The sequence below is a fragment of the Camelus bactrianus genome, chromosome 4, assembly GCF_048773025.1.
Source record: "Camelus bactrianus isolate YW-2024 breed Bactrian camel chromosome 4, ASM4877302v1, whole genome shotgun sequence".
NCBI classification, from domain to species: domain Eukaryota; kingdom Metazoa; phylum Chordata; class Mammalia; order Artiodactyla; family Camelidae; genus Camelus; species Camelus bactrianus.
Window position 1 is genome coordinate 30635709 of NC_133542.1, and position 23452 is coordinate 30659160.

At 40.0% G+C, this 23452-nt stretch overlaps 1 protein-coding gene and 1 long non-coding RNA gene across 3 annotated transcripts in view; one reads left to right on the forward strand and one right to left on the reverse strand.

Annotated features, from left to right (window-relative positions):
• LOC123612118 (uncharacterized) overlaps positions 1 to 12048 on the forward strand; it is a 68187-nt gene extending 56139 nt beyond the window's left edge. The window contains exon 3 of the long non-coding RNA XR_006719288.2: positions 10984 to 12048. This is a non-coding gene — a long non-coding RNA (uncharacterized LOC123612118). The remainder of the gene's footprint in view (positions 1 to 10983) is intronic.
• The window catches only part of SLC1A1 (solute carrier family 1 member 1), a 60245-nt gene extending 47158 nt beyond the window's left edge, over positions 1 to 13087 (reverse strand). The window contains exon 1 of one of the 2 annotated variants that reach the window (XM_074361625.1): positions 12871 to 13087. In XM_074361625.1, the coding sequence (XP_074217726.1) occupies positions 12871 to 12877 (7 nt within the window). In that variant the 5' untranslated portion in view covers positions 12878 to 13087. Of the gene's footprint in view, positions 1 to 12077; positions 12744 to 12870 lie in introns of those variants that run through there. The other variant, XM_010967888.3, reaches the window with a different exon arrangement.
• Between the last annotated feature and the right edge of the window lie 10365 nt (positions 13088 to 23452).

Below are 23452 nucleotides of genomic sequence, written 5' to 3' on the forward strand. Positions count from 1 at the left end.
GAGCTGAAACTCCAACTCCTCCTTCCCTGCTCCCAGAAGGATGGCAGAAATATTTACTTTTATCTTCAAATGAGTTAAGATGTATTTGAAGAATTTTACAATATTTCTTAAATTAAAATGAAAGTGGTCCCCAATGCTGAAAGTTTGGGTCAGGAATCTGTCTCTAAATACTTCAGATGCTTGTCTTAATCCTCACTGGAAGAAAAAAGGCAAAGACAGGCCTGCTTGTTTATCATTTCTGAAAGGAAAGAATACTCATGTATAGAGTATTAAACATGCCATATAGCCACAAAAAGGGGCCCAATGCCTTTTCACAGGGAATGAGAGTAGAGCCCCAGAAAACACACAGAGATAACATTATATACCAGTGTCTTCAAGGAATAACATGATCAGGACCTAAGTTTTGCTACTTGCATGTCCTACTTTTTTTGTTTCTGGGAAACAACAATAAACACTTATAAGACATTATAGTTTTATAAAGTACCTCCACATGTATCAGTTCATTTGATAACAACAATAGATTAGATTTAAGGTCTATAAATGACTATAAACGCATTTAAGATGACTACCAGAGACCAAAAAAAAAAAAAAAAAAAAAAAAAATCAAACATGGTGAATATAATCTTTTCACAGTAATGCTTGAGGATTTTGTTTCCTCTTGGGATCTTGGAATGTTTTATGTTTGTGAGACCTTCAGTTTCCTCTCTCAGTACTGCCCTCATGAACAGATGTTCTGGGGCATGGGATGGTGGGGAGGGTGTAAAAGGGGAGTGAGAGAGAGATAGTATCTAAGCAAAAAGTCAGAGCTGCAAACCCCACTTACTGAAATCTAGCCACATTTCCCCCTAGAGCACAGAGCCCTGAGCAGGATTCACAAAGCCCATGAAAATCTCAGCACCTCAGGTAACTTCAGGATCTAGATCTCAGATTCAATAAATCCATTCTTCTATGTTTATGGTTGAGGTTAATAAAGCAACCAAAATTTAACCAATCATTTCTACTTAAACAATGGTAGCTGTAAACTTCTAATTCTTTTTTTCAAAATAAACAAGCTAGTTAGAGATTACTAGAAAATACTAATAATCAATGCAGGTGGTAAACCAGTCACAGAGGGGATCTGGACATGTTTCTCAGGGTCTGTCGGTCCTGAGTTGGCAACAAGATCTCAACCTCTGCTACGCGGTGAACCCCAGAATCTCCCTTATGTGATGAAACCTCAGGAAAATCTCCTGGTGTAGGAAAAAAATCAATGAAAAGGAAGCAGAAATGGACCTTTATATCTCTGGGTTGACAATTAACTTTTGTTAATTAAAAAGTAAAAACCCATCTTCAGGCTCTTTAATGACCAAGTCTAGTGTTTATCCAAGCAGTTAAAGCTCAAGGTCTACTAGAACACACAGCACAGACAGGCTAATTAATTTCTTATCACAGAAATAATCTCCAGACAGGGACAGAAATGGGCAGAATTTGGACAAGGATGTGAAAGGATGCATGGAGGTGGAAAATCTAGAAATAAATTCACTAAAAGACATAGGAGTTGCTAAATACCACATTTAAAAATTCTGTGCTAAATACCACACTCCACCATCCAAGCATTATTCACCTTCATGCCATGGCCCAGCGTTGGGAAGCTAGGTGGATCTTCCAGTCTCTAGAATTCTGTCCAATTTCAGTGTTGTATGGAACTATTAGTACAATCAGCCCAAAGAATTCTCTGGAGATCAGGCTAGTTCTGGTGCTGGTTTCCTGATAAAGTCAGATCTTCCTCAGGGTCTAGTCTAGTCTGAGAACTTCAGGGCCATGCTGAGCGCACACTAAAATGGCCTCAGAACTGTTAGTGACCAGGTTTGCTCTTCTGGGATTTCCAAACTAGGAGGAAAGTATAATTCAGGTGTCTCGGGACTGGATAAGAGTTCCCCTGGATCTTCACTCAAAAACCCACATGAATGAGAAGGTAACTAGGGGATCAATGGGATAGTCTCTTCTTCAATGAAAGAGGTTCTGTAATCAGTCAAAAATATTTGGGGGCAACTCCTATGAAGTAGGTGCAGTGTGAGATGCTACAAGGGTGACAGACCCATACAAGACGGCATTTTTTATTCTCAAAAAACTGAGACAAAAAAGAGAAGTACAATTCTGAAATTGGACATAAGACAAAGACTCCTGTACTGTATCATCATCTCTACCTGGGGTTGTCTTCTTTTCAATCCTCAAGCCCACAAATCCTACCACAGCTGCTCAAGGCCATTCCTCCTTCAATTCCCAATTTCGCGTCTTTCTTGATACCCTCTCTTCTTCGAAGGCCCAAGGCACGTTGTAGCTTTCCTGCAACATTTACAACGCTTGGGCTTATTTAGTGGTTTCCGTGCACACACTGCCTCTCACAGACTAAGACAAGACACAGACTTCAACTGTGCAGCTCTTGCCAGTAACCCCGATACTTGTTCGATTTAAATTGGTTGTTAAACAAATAGATTTTCCCAGAAATGGACAATACTTTTCATCTTTCATGACAGTTCCCTTTGATTAACAGTGGTTGCCTTTAGGACAGTTTTGAGGATTCTGAGGCTATAACAAACCTCTGGGGTAAAATGTGCTGTCATCAGTTAGTGATGTCTGCCACAGGGCAGGGCTGGGAGTAGTGGTTCAAATGCAGTATAATTTGGGAATATAAATTAAGGGTCATAAGAGCACAGAGAAGGGAAATCACCTCCAAATGGCAGTCAGAGGAGGCTATATGATAAAATTAGATCCATCATCAAGGATGCGTACGATAACAGTGGGTGAAACACAGGAGCAAAAGCTGTGGGGCAGGAGTACAACACACCCTGGGAAAGCAATTCTTGGACAAGCACCACTAGAGTAAGTTCAAATGGAAAGTTTATGTGGGAGATGAATGGAAGAAAAGACTAAACACTGTGGAATGCCCCCAGTTAAGGGACAGGATAAAGAAAAGCCAACAGACAGACAAGTAATGGAGCAAGGAAGATACTAAGCTTTATTTAGCTACTGTACAGGAGTGAAGTCTGCAAGAATGCTCTCAACTAGCAATTAGGTGCAGCAAGGTTTGCTAGGAAGTAGCCGTGCTTAATGGTTAATAACCTCAGTTTTGGAGTCAGGCAGTCCTGGGTGCAAATCCCAGCTCTGACTGTAACCCTAGTCACAAAGTTTCAGTCTTCTTATCTGTAAAATAAGTAAACTTCTTACCTCACTGTGCTGAGGGTCAAGTGGGAAAATAATGTGCATAAAAGTCGTAACAAGCCGTCAGTAAATATTAGCTATTAGGCTTGGTTAACCACAAGAAAAAGAAAATTTCAAAGGAGAAAATGTGTCTCCCTCACTGCCTCATGCTTTGGGGAGTACTATATGAAACCTGTGAAGTGCTTAAGCGGCTCAGAAAACAATTAAGTACATAAAATAGCCACAGAAATGGAACAGAATCAGTTTATTTTCCAGTAATTGGAAGATGCTTAGAAATCAGGCTTTCTGTGGTTAGGCATTTCTGGTGATGGTGCTTTTTTTTAGACTTAATTCTTTACGGAATTATAGGTAACCAGATAACTCTCAAGCAACAGAACAGTGAAAGAAAAATAATTTATTTTTTTTGAGCATTCTCATCTAAGGGTTTCCTCCTTAGTTGAGTAAGGGTAGTTTTAACCCCAAGAGCACCGGGCCCAAATCGTTGTCTTAGGGCAGCCATAAGAATAAACACTCAATGCAGACCCTCGCTGAGACCATTTCTGGACAAAGTTCCAATTCCAAAGGCCATCACTTTGCTTCAATAATGCAGACCTAGCAGAGTCACATGATGCTCGGATCAGGACCCTTCCTGGACACACTGGAGATCTGCTGTGACCACTGTCCTGCCTGTGGACACAATTAGGGACTAAGTGACCAAGAAGGGCCCTGAGAACAAAGACCTTAGCCTGAGTGGGGAGGGACTGGTCTCCTCTGTGCTGGTTCTGGGTCTCGTGGTAGAGAACGAAGCACAATGCCCTGCCTGTGCTGGGGGAGTGGGGACCACTGCCCAGGGCTCACACAGCTGGGGCTGGGCCTGGGAGAGGAATCACCGAGGACACACAGCATGAAGTGTCTGTGAGATGGGACAAGGTCTGTCCATCCCGGAAAGCACAGGAGTATTTGCTGGAAAGGAAATATTCTACCTCTGGTAATGGAACAGGCAGTCAGCAGATATTTTTCAAACGTAGGGTAGTAACATTTCTGGCAACGAGTGAGTCATCGAAACACTTCCTTTCCATTAACAGAGGTGTTACTGTGGAGTGTACTAATTACAACAGAGCACTCTTTGTTGCAGTGTAGAGCTGTCTCCTCAGCAAGTATAATGAATTAGCTCCTTCTAAATCTATTCGTCGTGCTCAACTATAGCTCCAGAGTGAATTATTGGCTTAATAGTAACTGTCTCCAATATTGTGTTCTATTAAATGTATGTTTAACATTCAAAATAGGGAAGGCCACTGAAAACACTTGCTACTTTAACAGACACTGCTGCAGGGGAGTTTAAGTGGGCCACTCAATGTCATCTCAAATGAGTTCATTTTCCTTCGAGAGTGCTCTAGACCCCACAGTATACGTGACCCCACATGTCCAGAGACATAAACACGGGGGGGATCCGCAGTTCTCAGGCGAACAGAGCTCCCTGGCACCAGGCCAGCGTGTCACAGACTCCCTGCAGGACGGCTATTTTCAGTCTCAGCTCTGTTAAAGGTAATCACAATTTCTCACAAGTAATTAATGTGGAAAGCTTTCTCTCTTTAGAAGTGAGTGCTCACATGAGCATGCCTATGCTCTCCAAGAGTTAATTCCATCCTATTTATTTATACCTTGTCTGACCAACCCAGGGTTTTTAACCCATCAGAACTACTATAAGGAACTCCACTAAGTACAAATTTGGCACATAATTTTCTACATCTTGTGTCTTCATTTGAAGCTTCCTTTATTTCTTATTCTTGCTGCTCAAATTTTTGACAGATGGGTAAGCTTGATCAACCAAAAATCAGAGTATTTTCAGTGATTCCCCCACTGTGGTGGGTTTTGATTTGGTTTCAAAAATGAAAGCATCAAGCACTCAAAGTCCAAAACTGTTTCCCTAATTCTTCAATATGTGAAACTGGGGCCAACTCAGCTAAAGGATCTTTTTTCTAAGGTACTTAATTAAGCAGGTATATGCAAGATACACACACACACACACACACACAGATAGAAACGTAAGTGTATTAGACCTTGTACTACTGCTGTAATGAATAATCAAAGGCTGACATAGAACATTATCCTGGTAACAGTCCCACCCACAATTTACATTATTATACCCCAAGTCACAGATATAGAATGACTGATTCAACATTAAGGTCATTTTATCCTCCAATAATGACCATTAGTTCCCTGTGGAAGAGTTCCTCTGGCTTGTAGCAATAAACTGAGGAATGACTATACAATTATAGAGCTAAGGGACCTTAAACCTAGAAAAAACTTGAGAGAGTTTCTGACCCAGGGTGAACAAGTATGTAGCACACATGCCACAATTTCCTGATCTTAAGCCCTTGGCAGACATCAGTAATCAATTTCTGAACTTCTGTTTCCAATTCTTTCTCAACAAATATCACATCAGACAGTCCACTGCCTATAAAGGGAGTTGGCACATGAATGAAATCTCTTTGTTCTTCCAGCTAATCCAAACCTCACTTCCCTTTGATTAGAAACAAAGATCCAGAGAGTCTAAGTATCAGATATACTTTATTTTTTTTGAGTAAAGGTAGATTTATTTAGAGATACATACTGCATAGAGTGTAAGGCAAGGAAAGAGGTGTGGGAGTTGGGTGCTCAGATTAAAGTAAAAGTAGGTACACACCCCACAGACAGAAGGGGAGGGAGCTAAAAAGGGCAGCCAGGCGAGGTGTTGCCAGTTTTCATGGTCTCGGTAGCTTCACAAGCCTACAGGTGGGACCATTCTAACCACCCTGGGGAAAGGGCTGGGATTCCCAGGAATTGGGCCACCACCCACTCTTTGACCTTCTGTAGTTAGCCTTAGGACTGTCATGGTGCCTGCGGGCATGTTATTGATCACGCTGATATGCTACAATGAGCGTATAATGAAGCTCAAGGTCTACTAGAAGTCAAACCTCCCGCCATCTTAATAAGATACACTTTCTTACATAGCATTTAAGATAAAAGTCCCATTACTTTCAGGTCTCCTTTCATTTTCCAGTGCCTGCTATGGGTAATAGGAATGCTTTTGCCCTCTAGGGGTCTATACTCTAGTTTTGAGAAAGAGAAGTTTAACCTGCTTGACAAATATATGTAAATTAAGTGTTAATCTGTCTTACTGATGCAAATCAGAGGAGGCTAAAATAGGCAGAGAAGAATGTATGTTGGAATTTAAGCTTAGCTTAGGGCTTATTTACTTATTCAATAGACAAGGATAACTGCTTATTATCTCTTTGGATCATAAATGACTCAACAATTCAACAAATGTACTGAACCCACCAGGCATTGTGACAGGTATGGAGAGGGGTAACACAGAATTCCTTCCCCCAAGGGTTCATAGGTCAGAGGAGAAGGCAGAAAGTCAGAATATATTCTAACTACCGAGTAATAAATACCAAGTAGATATTGGTTCTATACAGTGGGAGAGCACAAAAGTTCTTTTCCAAGTTACCCACTTCTCCCGAGGGCCATACCCAGTCAAGCCCCACCAGGTTAACCTGCTGAACACCTCACAGAGCTGTCTTTTCCTGTCCTCTTCCACTGCTGCTCTCTCTCTCTACCTGGACCTTGACCGTAATCCCCTGAGTGTTCGGCCCACTTGCAAGATTGCCCTCCTTGGATCCATTTTCCACATCCATCTGCCTCAATGATCTTCTCTAAGCACAGCTCTGATTATATCATGCCCAGCTTAATCCTCAGGACCATACCCGAACTCATAAGCATGGCAATCCAGGTCCTCTCGGATCTGGCCCTGACCTCCTTGGCAGTCTTGCTTTTTCTGTTTTCCCAAGTCCCTCAATCACACCCTCTGTGCCAGTCACACCAAGCCACTTAGTTTGAAAGTAGGAAGGGCAGACTTTGAAGGTGGAAAGAATAGCAGGGCAGCCTCATGGACAGAGATAAAGGGTGGGTCTGAGCCTAGAGTGGAGATCAGCCTGGCTAATCAATCTGGCAAATCCCACAGGAGCAGTATTCCTCTGAGGTACACACTGCAATGATGAGAGTCCTGTGGAGGTGTGTGTCTGTCCCTTCTCAGTCTCAGGGCAGAAAGGGGCAATGACAGCCCAAAGTGCACACTATAGAACCCTCATTCCCTACCACGACACAGCACACAGCCAGACCACCATTGCTCCCAGGAGGTTTGGCAAGGGCCATACAGGACAGGGAGATGGGGAGCAAGACGTAGGAAAGCAGTCTGAAGGAGGGGAAGGAAAGGTACAGGAAGACCCAGTATTGCCAGTTATTATCTGATTGATTCTGCAAGTCCTGCACTGTTCTGAGTTTGGTTTCTCATACATAATGGCACAACAATAATGCCTACTTCATAGCTGCAAAAGTTTTTCATTGATTGTTCTATAAGCATTTCCTAAGATTTCACTAGCCATGATGGAAATGAGATTAGAAAGGTGTAATAAGTAAAATACGTAGCAGGTTAATGTCACTGGCCTCCTAAACGGGTCTCTCTGCTTCCACCCATGTCTCTGCTGTCTATGTTCAAAAGAGCAGCCAGGGAGGGCAGATTAAAGGACAATCAGACCATGTCACTGCTCTGCACAAAACCTTTTAATGGTTTCCCAACTCCCAGTAAAAGTCAAAGTCCTTATAAGAGCTCACACTATCCTACTGCTGTCCCCACTCCTGGCCTCCCGCCTCTCCCCTCACTTCCCTTCCCCACCTCCATGTGCTTCCTCTAACATGCCAGCATCTCCCCAGATACCTGTGCATGTGTTCTTTCACCTCTTTCCAGTCTCAGTTCAATTGTCACCTTCTCAGCAGGGCCTTCCCTATCACCCGTTTACACCTGCAATCTCCCGGCCCTGCCCTGCATTATGTCCTCTAGAACACTCTAACCAACTGCTATCCTCTATGTTGTACTTTACTGATTTACCCTGTTTACTGTCTCCCTCTCTCCACTTGAACATAGTTCCACGAGGACAAGGTTTTTATTCACTGTTGTGTTGCCCTGGCTCCAGAACAGTCCCTGGCACAGAGTAGGCACTCAATATATATTTGTAGAATAAGTGAATGATTTAAGCATCGTTACTGCAGAGGTATTCCAAAGCTGAGCTGATCAAAGGTCCAGCACTACCCGGCCTAGGACATGCCAGAGCAAATGAGTTTCATCAAAAACAAAACACATTCTGAACTTCGTGGTTCGCAAGGCTCCGTGAAGGTGCTGGGCCTGGAACCAGCCTGAGCTGCAGCAGCCCCCTGTCCTCAGGAGCTTCACAGAGCAAGAGAGCATACGCCTCGACTCAACTTAGCCCCTCCAGATACATGTTACAGGAGTTCCAGCCTAGGAGGCGTGAGGCTGGGTGGGGTGAGAGTATCACTAAGAACACGAAGGAACTGTTCTCGACTTGAGACAATGGAATCTGAATCTATAAATGACTGCTTCCTAGGGTGCTCTGAAGAAAAAGTTATTCAGAATGAATAAGCAGGCCAGCTCTGTAGTATAAATAACAACAGCTATTTCTTTTCCTGAAAATCTATCAGCTGGAAATCAGATTTTTCAAATGACTGAAACAAAGCACAATCTGCCTGGACAGAAAGATCAGGCTTCCTGTCATGAATGGGGTGAGCGTTCCACGGGTGTCTTACCAACATTATATACGATATTACCATCGTTGGGTGACTTCAATTACAATCCTCTGACACAGAATTCTCATACGCAGAGATTCTGCTTGGACAGAATTCCCACTTAAAACACAAAAATTCTCCCTTCAGAATTTCTGCCTGTTAAGTGAAATCAGGCTATGGATCACCAACCAAAACGATCAATCCTTTTCATATCCTTTTAAAAAAAGGACAAGTGCTCTAGAGGCTGGTATTCGCCAAGATAGAATATGTCATCCAAACACTTGAATCATCTGGACTCTGTTTTCTAGGCTGAACACCAAGTAAAAGAGAGACCTTTTATCATTAAGAAAATAGTAATTTCCTCATAATCAAATTATTCAAATCACCTTAAAATAACATTTATTGAGCGCTTATTATATGCCAGTCACACAACTAGGTATTTTCACATTATATTAATCAACCCCAATATGAATGAGGTAATGCCCTATATCCCTATTTTCCAGATGGGGAAATTGAGGATTCCAGAGAATCAGAGATTTTGTCTAAATGGTAGAGGTGGTAGTATCAGAATTCAAATCTAGGACTCCTGCTTCCAGGCTCTGTGCTCATACTATGTGACAGAAGCAGAGGAAAAGCCTATAAGAACTGTAATGAATGCAATGAAAATTGTTTCTAATCACATTTTAGTGAGGGCTTCTTATCTGAAAATCCAAGACCTTGTAAGGTTTCACAGAAATTAACAAAGATAGTCACGTAACTATTCAATCCCTTTATCTCATGAATAAGAATATGAGGAAATATTTAGCTTTTAGCACTCCTTTTCCATGAAAAGAACTAACTTTTACACCAAATAAAGATGACTTAATTTCATTTCCCCTCACATGATGTCTTGAAAAATCAGAGGCTTTAAGCTGGGTGGTAAAAATCTTTGCCCCTCCCTTCAAAAATCAAAATATTTTAAAGTGTCAGGGTTGCTGAATTATAGCAGGGACCAAAATCTCAATGGCTATAATCAGAAAATGACATTCTGTCAGGGTAGTTAATACATTTAACAGTTCTTTCTTCCTTAAGATCCACATGCCAAAAGGCTCAGAAAGAAGGCTGCATGAGAGCACTTGTGATTTTCTCTATCAGTTAGGACTGTTATAAAAATAAACTCACTATCATGACCTAAAGGGCTTATGGATGGGCTTAGCGTCACTGTTATAAGTTGGCTGGAATTTCACTTCTGGGTTTAAGCCAGAACGAGTTAGCACAGGCTACACAGAGGTAGGATTTTTGCACTCAGGCCCAGGGCTCTGAAGAAGAAGGAAAAGAGCAGGACCCTGGGAAGTGACAGTGACAGGAACATTGTGGTTAGCCTAGGCTTAACAATTCTCAGACCAGGAGCTGAAACATTCAGGGACTGCCCTATGTTGTTCCTGGATGGGCAAATGTGTGGCACTTAGAATTTTTATACCTTGTTTTTCCTTTCTGGAGCAAAGCATCTGAATCAAGCTCCTGGGGCTGACCGACACTAAAATTGAAGGAAATTGACCATCTGACACCAAAAGCCATGTCTACAGAATACACATGTTATTCCCCTTGACCCTGAAGACATATTTATGCAACAGGTTCCAAAGACCAGGGAACAGCTGTTCAGAATCTTTTCCAAAACAGCCTCCAGTAAAATCGGTAAACCGGTGTGTGACACTTGGTTAACAGGTGCATTATCTCTGGAAAACCCAACAGCTGAAAAGGCAGGATCATTCCACTTCCACAGGGAATTAGAAGGGAAATACCAGTCTACCCAAAATCATCCTTAAAATGGGATTTAACAAGTAATTCTGGACTCTTCTTGCTAGGCTAACAAAGTCCATCTCATCTATTTGGCTACAGGGAAATCAAATTACTCTCTTTGAGACATCTGTTATTTAAAATGTGATGGAGCTGGATAACCCGTCTCTAAAAGACACCCCAAATCACTCAGCTCTTGGGGGAAAGAGTTAAGCAGTCAAGACTTGCTCCCCTGCTCTCTTTTCCTCCCACAAATGGCTTCTGTTAAGGTAATTCCAAGATGTTATTTATTTACTAGAAACCTGACTTGACTTTGCACAAGGATCAGGACTTGAGGATTCCATTAACTTCCATAGTTTTTTTGTTTTGTTTTGTTTTGTTTTGTTTTGTTTTGTTTTTTGGCAGGGAAGGCATCAAGAGGAGGAGCTGGCAACACCAAATATTCTGATTTTCAGAAGCACCAGCTGGAAAGAAAGGTGCAAGAGGTTGGGAGTGGCCCAGGTTGCCCTCCCCCCTGAGCTTCAGTTTCCAAATAGAACATGGGGACTTCAAAGGAGCCTCACCTGCTGGGAGTCTCCATCCCTACCAGCTCATAGAGGCAAGGAGAAGACTTGGCTCCAACCCCAAAGAGGAGCATCCCAGGGCCCAAGTTGTAAAATACAACCTGGCAGAAATTCCGAGTCTATGTGGGAACAACTCATACCGCTGAGCAACGGCTCATACATCCACCTAGTCCTTTGATCTGTCAGGAATAAATCACGTCAACACACCTTGTTTAAAACCAAGCAAAAATGACTTAAAAATTACTTTCAATAGAAAAGCAATGTGGAGAGCAAGGAAGCTCAGGGAGGCTACTTCGGTAGATTTGCAGAGTGGGAAAGGGAGAAATCTGAAAGCTATCTTCTTGACTTCCTGTGGGCTATAACTGCACACCCCTGAATTTGAGCACGAAACTGGCAGGTTTTCCGTGCCTCACTGCGGGCAGCGGCTCTCCGCGTAAGAAGGCACCTTTCCAGCCACTGCCCAGGGTGAGCGACAGACTGTAACATCTACACCCTCACTCCCCCCGGGGGCCTGGTCACCCCCGAGGTTAAGGCAGTCCAACTGCGAACCATCATCCACCTTCAATCTCTGTCCAACAACACGACTGTCTGACAACGCGTGGTTGAAGAAAAAGGGCGGGGGGAGCAGATAGGATTTAAAAAATTAAACCGCATTTGCTTCCATACGGGAAGAACCGAGAGCTATGTGCTTCCCTGTACCCCTTGCAAGCCCCTTTGGTCGTTTTGGGTAAAGCCGGAACCCGCAACTCGCCGAGCACCCAAATGGGAGTCCCTGAGGAGCTCTGTTCTTCGCACACAGAAATCAACACCCTCCAGAGAAAGCCCCCGCGTGGTGTTCGAGGTCCAGGGGGCGCCGAGGGACCCGGGCACCGGGTGCGCCAGCGCCATGCCCAGTGCGTGAGGGTGCGCGCGTCGCCCACCCACCACGCCGCTCACCTAACACCACCGCGGCAACGGTGGAGAGCAGCAGCCAGTTATTCCTCAGGAATCTCTTCCAGTCGCATCCCTTCCTCGCCGGCTTCCCCATGGCGGACGTCGGAGCTCGGAACCACAGCAGAGGCGGCCGCTATTGTGCGTGGGGTTCGGCCGCGCGCGCGCGCGCGCGCGCGGGGGCCGGGGTACCCGGGGACCGCGGGAGGCTCCGCGGCGCAGTGGAGGAGGGATGCGGCCGCGCTGGGGAGAGGGTGTGCGCTGGCTGCTGCAACCGCCGCTGTCGCCACTGCTGCTGTCACCGCCGCTGCTGTCACCGCCGCTACCGCCACCTGAGACCGCGCGCCGCGCCTGCCTCCCGCGCTAGCTCTGTGGCTGTGCGTGGCGGGCGCGCCCGACTCCTCCCGCCGCCGCCGCGCTCTGCGGCGCCCGGGCCAACCAGCGAGGAAAGAGGGAGGAGCGGCGAGCCGAGGGAGGCAGGAGGTGGGTGCGTGCTTGGTGTGCCCGGGGTCCCTGTGCGGCAGGCGTGGGAGGGCCTCCGGCACTGTGGCTGGAACCTGGAGTTACTCTGGGACTACTGAGCCCCGCCCTCGCCGTAGTGTGGAGCCTCTCGCGTTTGTTTTTTTGTTTTGTTCTGTTCTGTTTTGTTTTGTTTTGTTTTGTTTTGTTTTGTTTTTGGTCAGGCAAGGTTTTCGGATTTAGGGTTCCCTGTTCTCCCTAATCCAGAGGGGCGGAGTCACTGGCCCCTTTGGCTAGGACTTCATCCTGCACACCCTCACCCTCCCCCCTTTCTACTCACCGGCCATTGCTAGTGCGGCTCTGGAGTGGTGAAGAGTTGGGGGGAAGCTGAGTTCTGTCTTGGGTCCCCTTTGCTTCTCCACTGCAGCCTAGCATTTGCCAGTAGCCTAGAAAGCCTGAAACCTCCAGGAAAAAAGAAAGAGTGCTGGGGGACAGAACAGGACTTTCTAAACTTTAACACGAGGCCTCTAACCCCCCTCCCCCCACAGGTATTATTAACTAACTCTCCTCTTTGAGGCAAGGGAGGTGAAGCTCCAACTAAATTGTCTGTGTATCCAGAGTTTGAAATGGGCCCTGTTAGAACTCCACTTCCGCTCCCTGCGACTGGCTCCGTGGCCGCCAAAGGCCCCAAAGTTGTGAGACTTGGCAGAATAATTAGGACTGAGAACCCAACCAAGCTGTTCTGATGAGAAGGTGGGCGGGCCCACCCCCTAAGGCGAAACGCCTCAGAAAGGCAAACACAGGAGAGTTGGAGAAACTGGGTAAGTGCTAAGTGAATTTTCTAATTTTCTTCCATTTTTCTACCCGTTTTTTTTCACCCTCACTTATACAAAACTTTTTCCTTCCCTTTACCACACCACCACCTCCGCAGCTGTAGTCTGCCTTCTTACCAGCTTTCTTACTAACATTAAGTAAGCCTTGTATCTTTTTGCTATTGTGGAGTCGACTCCTATTGGGGAGAGTGCAGGAAATCTCAGCTAGATTTTCTGATAACTAAAAGCCCACAATTAGAACTTCATTCCTTTGGCTTAAATTGATACAAGAATCCTTGAAGTGATAATAAATTAAGCTTTATGAACCATGTACACTTTAGTATGAATGAGTTTATCAACTCCTTTCCAGAAAACAAATTTTGAGAGAAGGAAAGATAAAGGAATACCAAGGTCATTGTGTGCCTGAGGAACATTTGAAGAAATGTCAAAAGGGAAACTATCAAGAAAGAGGGGACAAAGATAACCATCCCACAGTAAAAAAGCTGGAAATACTCAGATGTCCAACATGAAAAAAATGGTAACTGTATTATGGAACTGCCGTGCAACTACACATTATGCAGACTATCTAAAGGAAGTTTATGAAATTTCTAATAGCATGGGATAGCACGTGTCATAATATGAGGGAAAATGAGATTAAAATCGTATATATAGTGTGGTCACAACTATGTAAAACAAACATATGAAACAAAGCCATGCACTTATAAAAACGTCTAGAAGGAAATACATAAAATTTTAACAGTGGTCATCTTTGGGTGATAATACCATGTTTGAATCTTTTTGCTTTCTATCTTTCTGTAGTTTCAACAGTGTTTACCATAAGCATACCCACACCCATTACAGTTGTGGATAGGGCTGTATTTAAGAAATAAACAGGCCCTCAAGGGAGAGAAAAGTGGAAGAACCTAAGATAAATTTTGTACATCACAATTTTTTGAGGTGTAATAAGACAGACCTGGGTTTTGGGAGTAGGATATTTAGATTTAAATCCTAGCACCACCACTTACCTGCTGGGTGACCTTGGGCAAGTTGCTTAAATTTTTTGTCTCAGTTTCTACATCTGTAAAATGGGGACATTAATAATATTTATCTCATAAAGGTATTGTAAGAATTGAATACAAGAATGTATGTGCATGGCACACAACAAGTGTCATTATGAGTTTTACTTGGGCAGGCATCTGCTTATTTCCCTTCTTACTTCCTCTCTCTTGTTGCCTGCCTCTTCTAAACACACCCTGAGCCACCTCACACCCACAAGAACCCTTCTCTATTGATCAATAGTTTTTGCCCTTTAGAATTGCAATCAGTGGACCCTAAATCTATTGCACTTTCACACATAAAGCTCATACAGTACATATTCATTTTATGCTTATTTAAATTATGCAAGTTTAAAATAGTGCAATATAAAAATATGAATAAAGTCTAAATATATACACTTATTTTGAAATAATTAAAATCTAAATTAAAGACAGAAGTCAGGAGTCTCAAAAGTTCAAAGCAGGTGGGCAAAGTGAATTATAAACTGTGTTTATGCTATTGCTACATGGCAGTTCCATTTTAACTGGTAACGAAAGATAATTAATAAGCAAACACTTATAGTGCACTTAACATTTGCCAGACACCTTTGTAATTACTTTATACATAGTTACTCCTTTGGTCCTCATAGCAACTTAATGAAGTAAGGACTATTGTTACTTCATGGGGCTGTTGGAGGAATCAAATGAGATATTACATATTATCATTGTCTTCATTTTACAGCTGAGGAATCTGAGGCAAAAAAGAGGTTAAGTAATTTGCTTAAATTCCCTCCATTAGTTAGAGAAGGATCAAGGATTGAACTAGTTGGTCAGGCTCGAGCTAAATGCACAGACTCTACATTAAACCACTACCTCTTATATGAAGAACAAATACAGAATTGTTATGGGAAAATTCTTCTTGAGTTATGTGAATTTTACTTTATGCAAGATCTTCAAGAATCTGTCTGTCCACATCTAGGTGACACTATGGTGACTTATAGTGCTGTGCTCAAGTAGAAACTGCATACATTTTATGGGGCAGTGGTTGAACTCTCGAATTCTCTCAACATTGCTGCTACTGAAACTTAATAATTCTATATGATTTCTCTGCCTAAGACTAGAAATGTATGTTTAGGAAGCATCACTTTAGGGAGAAGGGGAGATTGGAGATCCCTAGTGCTTAAGTTCTATTCTTTTTTACTTTCTTAGCCTGTGATAGTCATGGACACAAATGATCATAAACTGGACAAGAATTAAGAGGCATTTCCCTTATATATAAACTTTGTCTGAGGGGATCTTGACCACTTAGCTCCTGGAACAAAAACATCACTCTCCTGGGATAAGACCTTAAAGCCAAGCAGAGAGAATTGCTAGGATTTTACCCCCTCCAGTAGATGTTAACATCTCCCATTTGCCAGGTCCCTCAAATTCCTTCATTCTGTTGAAATACACCTTTGTCCAGTTTTTACTAGGTTACATTTTGCCAGTGTGCTTGCTTGCTTGCTTTTTCCTTCTTTCCTTCCCTTCCTTCCTTCTGTTTCCTCTTTCTTTCTTCTTTTCTTTTCCTTTATTTTCTTTTTTTCTTCCTTCCTTCCTTCTTTCCTTCTTTCCATCCTTCCTTCCCTCCTTCCTTCCTTCCTTTCAATTGTTAACTCATGGACTCTCTTGTTAGTTACTAAAGAAAGGAGACTTTGACTTTGCCACACAAAGTTAAACCAGCAGGTAACAGCCTGGCCTTATATATTAATTAGGATAGAAATGAAAAAGGGCATTTAGAATCAAAAAGTAAGGCATCAGCTTCTGAGCATTTCCTAAAATAGTATGCTGGTTGCATTCTACCATCATAAAACATGTGCAGTTGGATGCTTTGTCCTCATGGTGTGGTAATGGGGAGAAAGAGGTCATGGGTACCAGAGTCTCCTTTAGCATCTACAGCTGTGCAGCCGTTCATGACCGATAGATGTTATAACAGATGATGTCAGCATATTTAGATACCCTTTTTAGCAGTCTTCTCTTTATCTTCCAATCTTGATTCAGATTTCTCTTAAAATTATAAATTCCAAAGAGTAAAAGAACCATACGCCATTAAATCTTCACAATAATTCTCCAAGCAATATTTTATAAAGGTGATTTTGCTGAAGAGACATGTTAGTTAAATATCCTTGAACTCTTGGGTTCAACAGAACTTTGTCCCATAGGCTTTATTGGTGACTCTGAGAAACTGAAGAACAATTTCATTTCATTTTAGATTACAAAAAAAAAAAAGTTGTCTGCTTCACAGAAGCTGTATGTTCTTGAACAAGTCATTTAATCTCCTGAACCTCAATGTTCACATCTGAATATATCGTTTAAAGTAATAAATGCAAATGGTCAATACATATTTGAAACATGAAAAAAAATTTCAATCTCACTAGTACTTAAAGAAGTGAAAATTTAAACCAAGATTCGTTTACTGGCTGAACAAAGATATTTTAACATAAACATAAAATATTTTAAATTTATAATTTTAACATTGTAAATTATAAACTTAGAGGTGGTATGGAGAAATGGGCAGTGTCACACACTGCTGGTGGACCTAGAAAATGCTATGACTTTTCTAAGGATCATTAGGCAATTTGTAACACCTTCCATCACAAGTGTTTGTATTCTTAAACTCAACCATTCTACCTCTGGAAATTTATACCAAAAAGAAACTAAAGGGCTGTTCATCCCAACTGAGCTGGAAACAACTTAACTGTCTAGTAAAGTGGATTCGCTAAAGATTGACTCAGTATGTAAAAATTCACTGGACTGTGGAACATAAAATGGGTGTATAAATATCTCTTTGAGTCCCTGCTTTCACTTCTTTTGTGTATATACTTGGAAGCAGAATTACTGGATCAGATGGTAATTCTATGTTTAATATTTTGAGGAACTTCCATGTGTTTTACATTGGCTGCACCATTTTGCATTCCAATCAGCAATGCACAAGGGTTCCAATTTCTCCACATCCTCACCAATACTTGTTGTTTTAATATTAGGTATTCTAATGGGTGTGAATCAGTTTAAATTTAAGATTACAGAGTTTTGGTTAAACTTCTTTGATTTTACTCATATTGATTTTCTCTTTAGTTTGAAAAAAATCATTCTTCAAGACATTTATTGAAGTATATATTTCCTAATCCTGTAATGTATATATAGTAGTTTTTTTTTAAGTATCAATATTACTTTTAATAATTAGACCACTGAATGCAGTTTAAGATTTCTTTGTGGTTCTTTTATCACCAGGATATATACCACAAGGGATATATGGTCAAATTTCTGTGCTTAAAAGTCACTTGACAAACATAATTAAACAGAGACAGAGTCTTAGATACAGAGAACAAACAGGTGGTTGGTTGCCTGGGATGGGGGAGGGGTGGATGAGAGAAATAGGTGAGGGAGATTAAGAGGTACAAACTTTCAGTTATAAAATAAATGAGTCACAGGTATGAAATGTACAGTGTGGGGAATATATTCAGTAATTATGTAATCTCTTTGGTCACAGATGACAACTATACTTATCATGGTAGTCATTTTGAAATGTATAGAAATATTGAATCACTATGCAGTACCAGGAACTAACCTAGTGTTGCAGGTCAATCGTACTTCAAAAACAAACAAACAAACAAACTCACACAAAAGGAGAATCGATTTGTGGTTACCAGGGGTGGGGGGAGAAGGAATTGGATGAAGGTAATGAAAGCTACAAACTTCTAGTTATAAGATAAGTAAGTCCTAGGGATGTAATATAATTAACACTGCTGTATGTTATATGTAAAGGTTGTTAAGAGAATAAATTCTAAGAATTCTCAGCATAAGGAAAAAATTTTTTTCAATTTCTTTAATGTCATGTCTGTATGAGATGATGGATGTTCACTAAACTTATTATAGTAATAATTTCATGATATATGTAAGTCAAATCATGATGCTGTACACCTTATACAGTGCTGTATACCAATTATATCTCAGTAAAACTAGAAGAAAAAAAAGAATCCACTGGTAGAATTCCAAGGAAAATGACCTAAGAGTCAAAAATGATAAAGCAGCACAACATTGTGATCGCACTAAATGCCACTGAACTGTATGTACACTTAAAGATGGTTAACTGTGTGTTATGTGAATTCTACCTGAATACAAAACTTGAAAGATGGCACTCAAAATAATTATTTTCCTTCTGTGGTTATGCCATCAATCTGATAATGCAATTAAGATCATAGGTTTCCATTTGTTTTCAAATTTTAGAAATTTGTTTTTAAAAAATGAACTATTTTTAAAGTACGTAAAATATTTACATAGTTCAGTCAAAACTATAAAACAGCACAGTCAGAGAATTCTCATTTTAATCTCCATCTCCTCTCTTCATTTACTCCCCTCCCTCCCACCATATTTAATAATTAGCAGATATCTCTTACTATTTGGTTTATCCTTCAGTTGCTTCTTTTTAGGAAACCGAAACAAATATTTATAGTCATATTCTCCTTCCCTTTATTACACAAAAGTGACATTTTACAAGCCTTGTTCTTTGCCTTGCTTTTTTTTCATTTATCCTGGTGCTAGCTCAATGTTACCATACAGAGATCTTCCTCATTCCTTTTTCTATTCAATACTTCTTTGTGTTGTTCTTATTATAAAGAAATCTTCCTCATTCCTTTGAACTGCTATGGAATACTAGACTGTGTGTATAAACCCATGGTTTATTTAACAAGCTCCCTACTGATAGACATTTGGTTTGTTTACAGTATTTTGCTATTAGAAATAATACCACAGGGATAGCATTGACCTCACTCAGTAGTATGTTTCTAAATGTTTACCAATAAGCTCTTCAGGGGAAAAAAAAAAAGCTCTGATTTTTTAACATTTGCTGAATTCCATGGTGAAATATTTCCACCATGGCCAATTTTAAGCTGCCAACATGAAATCACAGAATGTGATGTTCTTAGAAAGAGACACATAGTAATACACCATTATGAGTGTTGCTACCCTATGGACAGAACATACATAAATAAATTCAAGGGCATAAATAATAGTAAAAGGCTATAAAAATAAATTATTTTGAGCATTTATTACCTTTGTTTTTTGATATAATTTATTTAGTTTCACATTTGTATAATTTTATTTTTAAAAATGAAATTGTTTCACAACCAGCTCATAGATATTCCTGAGGATTAAACAGTCAGCTCTTGTGAGCTGGCACAAGATTGAATGTACACTTTGTTCTAATACTTGAACAGAAAGTTCTATCTGCCTAAGCTAGCTAGTACTAGGATCATCTACATATTATGCTGGTGGTGCTGGTGGTGGTGATGGTGGTGCTGCTTCTGCTGGAGGTAGTAATGGTGGTGATGGTGAGATACAGGCAATTTCCAAGGGCCATCCCGACTTGAGTGCTCCTTGCCAAAATAACTGAGGCCTCTGTTGCAGGATTTCCCCCTCGTCCCCATTCCTGCTTACCTCACACCTCATAGATGTTGTTTCCAAGAACATTCTCTGATAAACTTACTTGCATACAAATTTGAAGGTGCCAGAGTGTGTTTCCAGACCTATGATAGAGTTGTCAAATTTTCTAAAACTTTAATTTTGACCATTAGTGGGCATGTAATGGTATATCACTGTAGCTTTAATTTTCATTTCCCCAATGACTAATGAGAATGAGCACCTTTTCATATATTTAATGGGCATTTGGAAATCTCTTTTGTGAAGTGTCTGTTCAAGTCTTTGCTCACTTTTCTGTTAGGTTGTCCATTTTATTTTTTCTTACTATGAGCCATTGATGAATAGATGTATTTCAAATATCTTTTCTCATTGTGGCTTGCCTTTTTACTCTCTTAATGATTTCTTCTGATTTCCTGAATTTTAAAATTTTAACATAGTTCACTCTATCAAACTTTTTGTTAAATTTGGTGTATTTAGGATTTTGTTTAAGAAATGGTTGTATACCCCAGGGGCATGAAGATATTATATATGATGTTCTTGGGGCATATTGTTTTATTTCTCTCGTTTGATCTAAAATCCATCTGGAATTCATTACTCTGTTGTGGGATAGAGGTCAAGATCCATTTTTCTGTACATGGGTAGCCAGTTAATCCAGGAGCATTCATTGAAAAGATCATCCTTTCTGCACTGCACTGCAGTGTCACTTTTGTATGTGTACATGTACATGTGTGGACCTCTTTCTGGACTTCCTATTTAGTTCTGCTGATCTATTTGTCTGTCTTTCCACCAATCCCCAATCTGTTCTAATTATTGTAGCTTTATAGTGAGCTTGGATATTTGATCTTGTAAGTCCTCTTTTAGTTCTTTAAGATTATCTTGCCTATTAATGATCCTTTGGATTTCCTTATAAAGTTTAGACAGTTTGTGAATGTACAAAGAAAAAAATTGGGGGATTTTCTTTTTAATCTTTAGATCAGTGTGGAGAAGAACTGGCATCTTTACAATATACTAGGTTCTTGGATTTTTAATCTTTTAATACATGAACTTGGTATATTCCTTCATTTACTTATGTCTTCATTAGTTTTTCTAAATAATATTTTATAGTTTTCTGTGTAGAAGTCTTGGGCATCTTTCACTAGGTTTTTACTATTTGTAAATTGTACCTTTTTAAAAATTCTATTTTCCAGTTGTTTGTAAATGATATCTAAAACATGATCGCTTTTGTTGTATTAATCTTCTTTCCAGCAATCTTCCTAAATTCATTTGATTCTAATAATTATATATTATTTTTGATTCTCCATATATACAAACATGTTATCTGTAAATAATAACAATTTTGTCCTTTCGTTTCCTCGCCTTCTCTTTCTTGTATTGGGTAGAACATTGAACAGATGTAGTGATAACAGATCCATGCCTTCTTCACATGCTTGGTAGAAAAGCTTTCACTATTTCACCTTAAATAAGATGTAGAGCTATTCTTTATAAGATTATGAGAGTTCCTTTTAGTTACCTAAGTGTTTTCTTAGTAAATGGGTGTTGAATTATATCAAATGCTTTTTTTTTCACATCTGTAGAGATAATTGTATGATTTTGTCCTCTTTTCCTGTCAATGTGGTGAATTATGGTAATTAGATTTTAAATATTAATACTTGCATTCTTGGAATAAGCCCAACTTGGTCATGATGTGTTATCCTTTTTATGTTTTTTTTCTGTGTTAAATTTGCTAATTAAAAAAATTCATTTTGCTTCTATGTTCAATAGCCATACAAGCATATTATTTTACTTTCTTATAATGCCCTTGTCAGGTTTTGGTATAAAGGTTTTACAGGCTTCAGGACTTGGCTAAGAAGTATGCATTCTTTTTCCTTCCCAGGAAGAATTTATTTAAGATTTGTTCCTTTTTTTCCCCCTCATTATGTCTTTGGACGAATTCACTAGATATCTGTTTTGTTATTTTCTGGCTCAGTTCTGCTGAATTCATAAAACATTCTGAATGATTTTAACATTTGAAATGTCTTTAGGCCTACTATATAGTCAACTTTAGTAAATGTTCCCTATGTCTTGAAAATTAAAAATATTCTGCCATTGTTTGGTTCTGTGTTTTACATATGCTAATTATATTAAGTTTGTTAATCAGGTTATCCAGATCTTCTATATATTTACTAATTTTTTTCCTTGATTACTCTTTAAGTTACTAAGATGTGTAAGTTAAAAATCTCCTATTGTAACTATGGATTTATCTATTTATTCTTTTAGTGCTGTCAATTTTTGCTTTACATATTTCAAATCTGTATTATTAGGCACATACAACTTTGAAATATATAATTTTGTGATATATTGACACATTTTTTATGAAATAGCACCCTTAATTTTTAGTACAAATTCCTTTATAAAAGTCTTTCCTAATTACAAGTATCATTATACCACCTTTATTTTAATTAGTGTTTTCATGAAAAAAATTTTCCATACCTTCTTTTCTTGAGAGAAGTATGTTTTATTTACAAATCACCCTCTCCCCTCCACCACCAACAATATAACTGCCAAACCCAGATTGCCCAGTGCTGGTTGGGTTCCGGGTAGAATGTTGGGGTGTTCCCTGAGGCTTGCTGTGTCTAGTGGCTACGTGGTTACTTGGCAGAGCTCTATGGTGGATCAGTACTATGGAGGGCTACGATCAATCTTCTGTGAAGTTTGGCTTTGGGATGATCCTTGGGAAGCTGAGTGAGATGGTGGTAGAACTGCTATCCAATGACTTGAGTCCACAACTCACTTTCCATAGCCTCCAGTGGGAGACAGTCGTGTATCCATATGTCATCTGATTATTGGTGAGTTTCTTATTTATATTCAAACTTACTCAATCTGTTAGAAGGAAACTTTACGTAAGACATGAAATGCAGCTTGCAGAAAAACTGGCTGCACAAATTTAGAATAATCCCAGATAGTTGACAAGTTTAACACTGTCATAAAGGAGTATGCAGGAACTGACACATCTTTAGAAGATGCCAGGCTAGAGAAAGAGTCATTACGTGTACTCAGCCTTACAGACTCTTAAAGAAAGGTTAAGAGGACACTTTTATTTTTATGGAATATCACTCAATCTTTTGTAATGTTTCCTATCTAAAAGTCTTTTCTAACATTGGTATAATTATACCAACTTAATCTTAATTAGTGTTTTCATAATATTTAATTTTCCATACTTTTAAAAACATCTGTGTCCTTATTTAAAGTATGTCTCTTGTATGCAGGAAACAGTTGGCTTTGATTTTATTTTCAGTCTGGAAAAAAAATCATACTTTTTACATTACAATTTAATTCATTTATGTTAATGCAATTACTAATATATTTGGGTTCTATAAACTTAATACTTTTCCTACCTGTTTTATGCTCCTCTTTTCCCTCTTACTGCATCTTTTTTGGCTTAATCAAGTATTTTTTATCATTCCAATCAACTTGGTTAGTTATACATCTTTATTCCTTTAGTGGTTATGCTAGAGATTACTACATTTATTCTTGAGTTATTAGTGTCTAGTATAAATTAGTATATCCTACATAATGATATGACCTTAGAACATGTTAACTCTGTTTACCTTTGATGCTTATGTTGTCATGCATTTTTAATTTT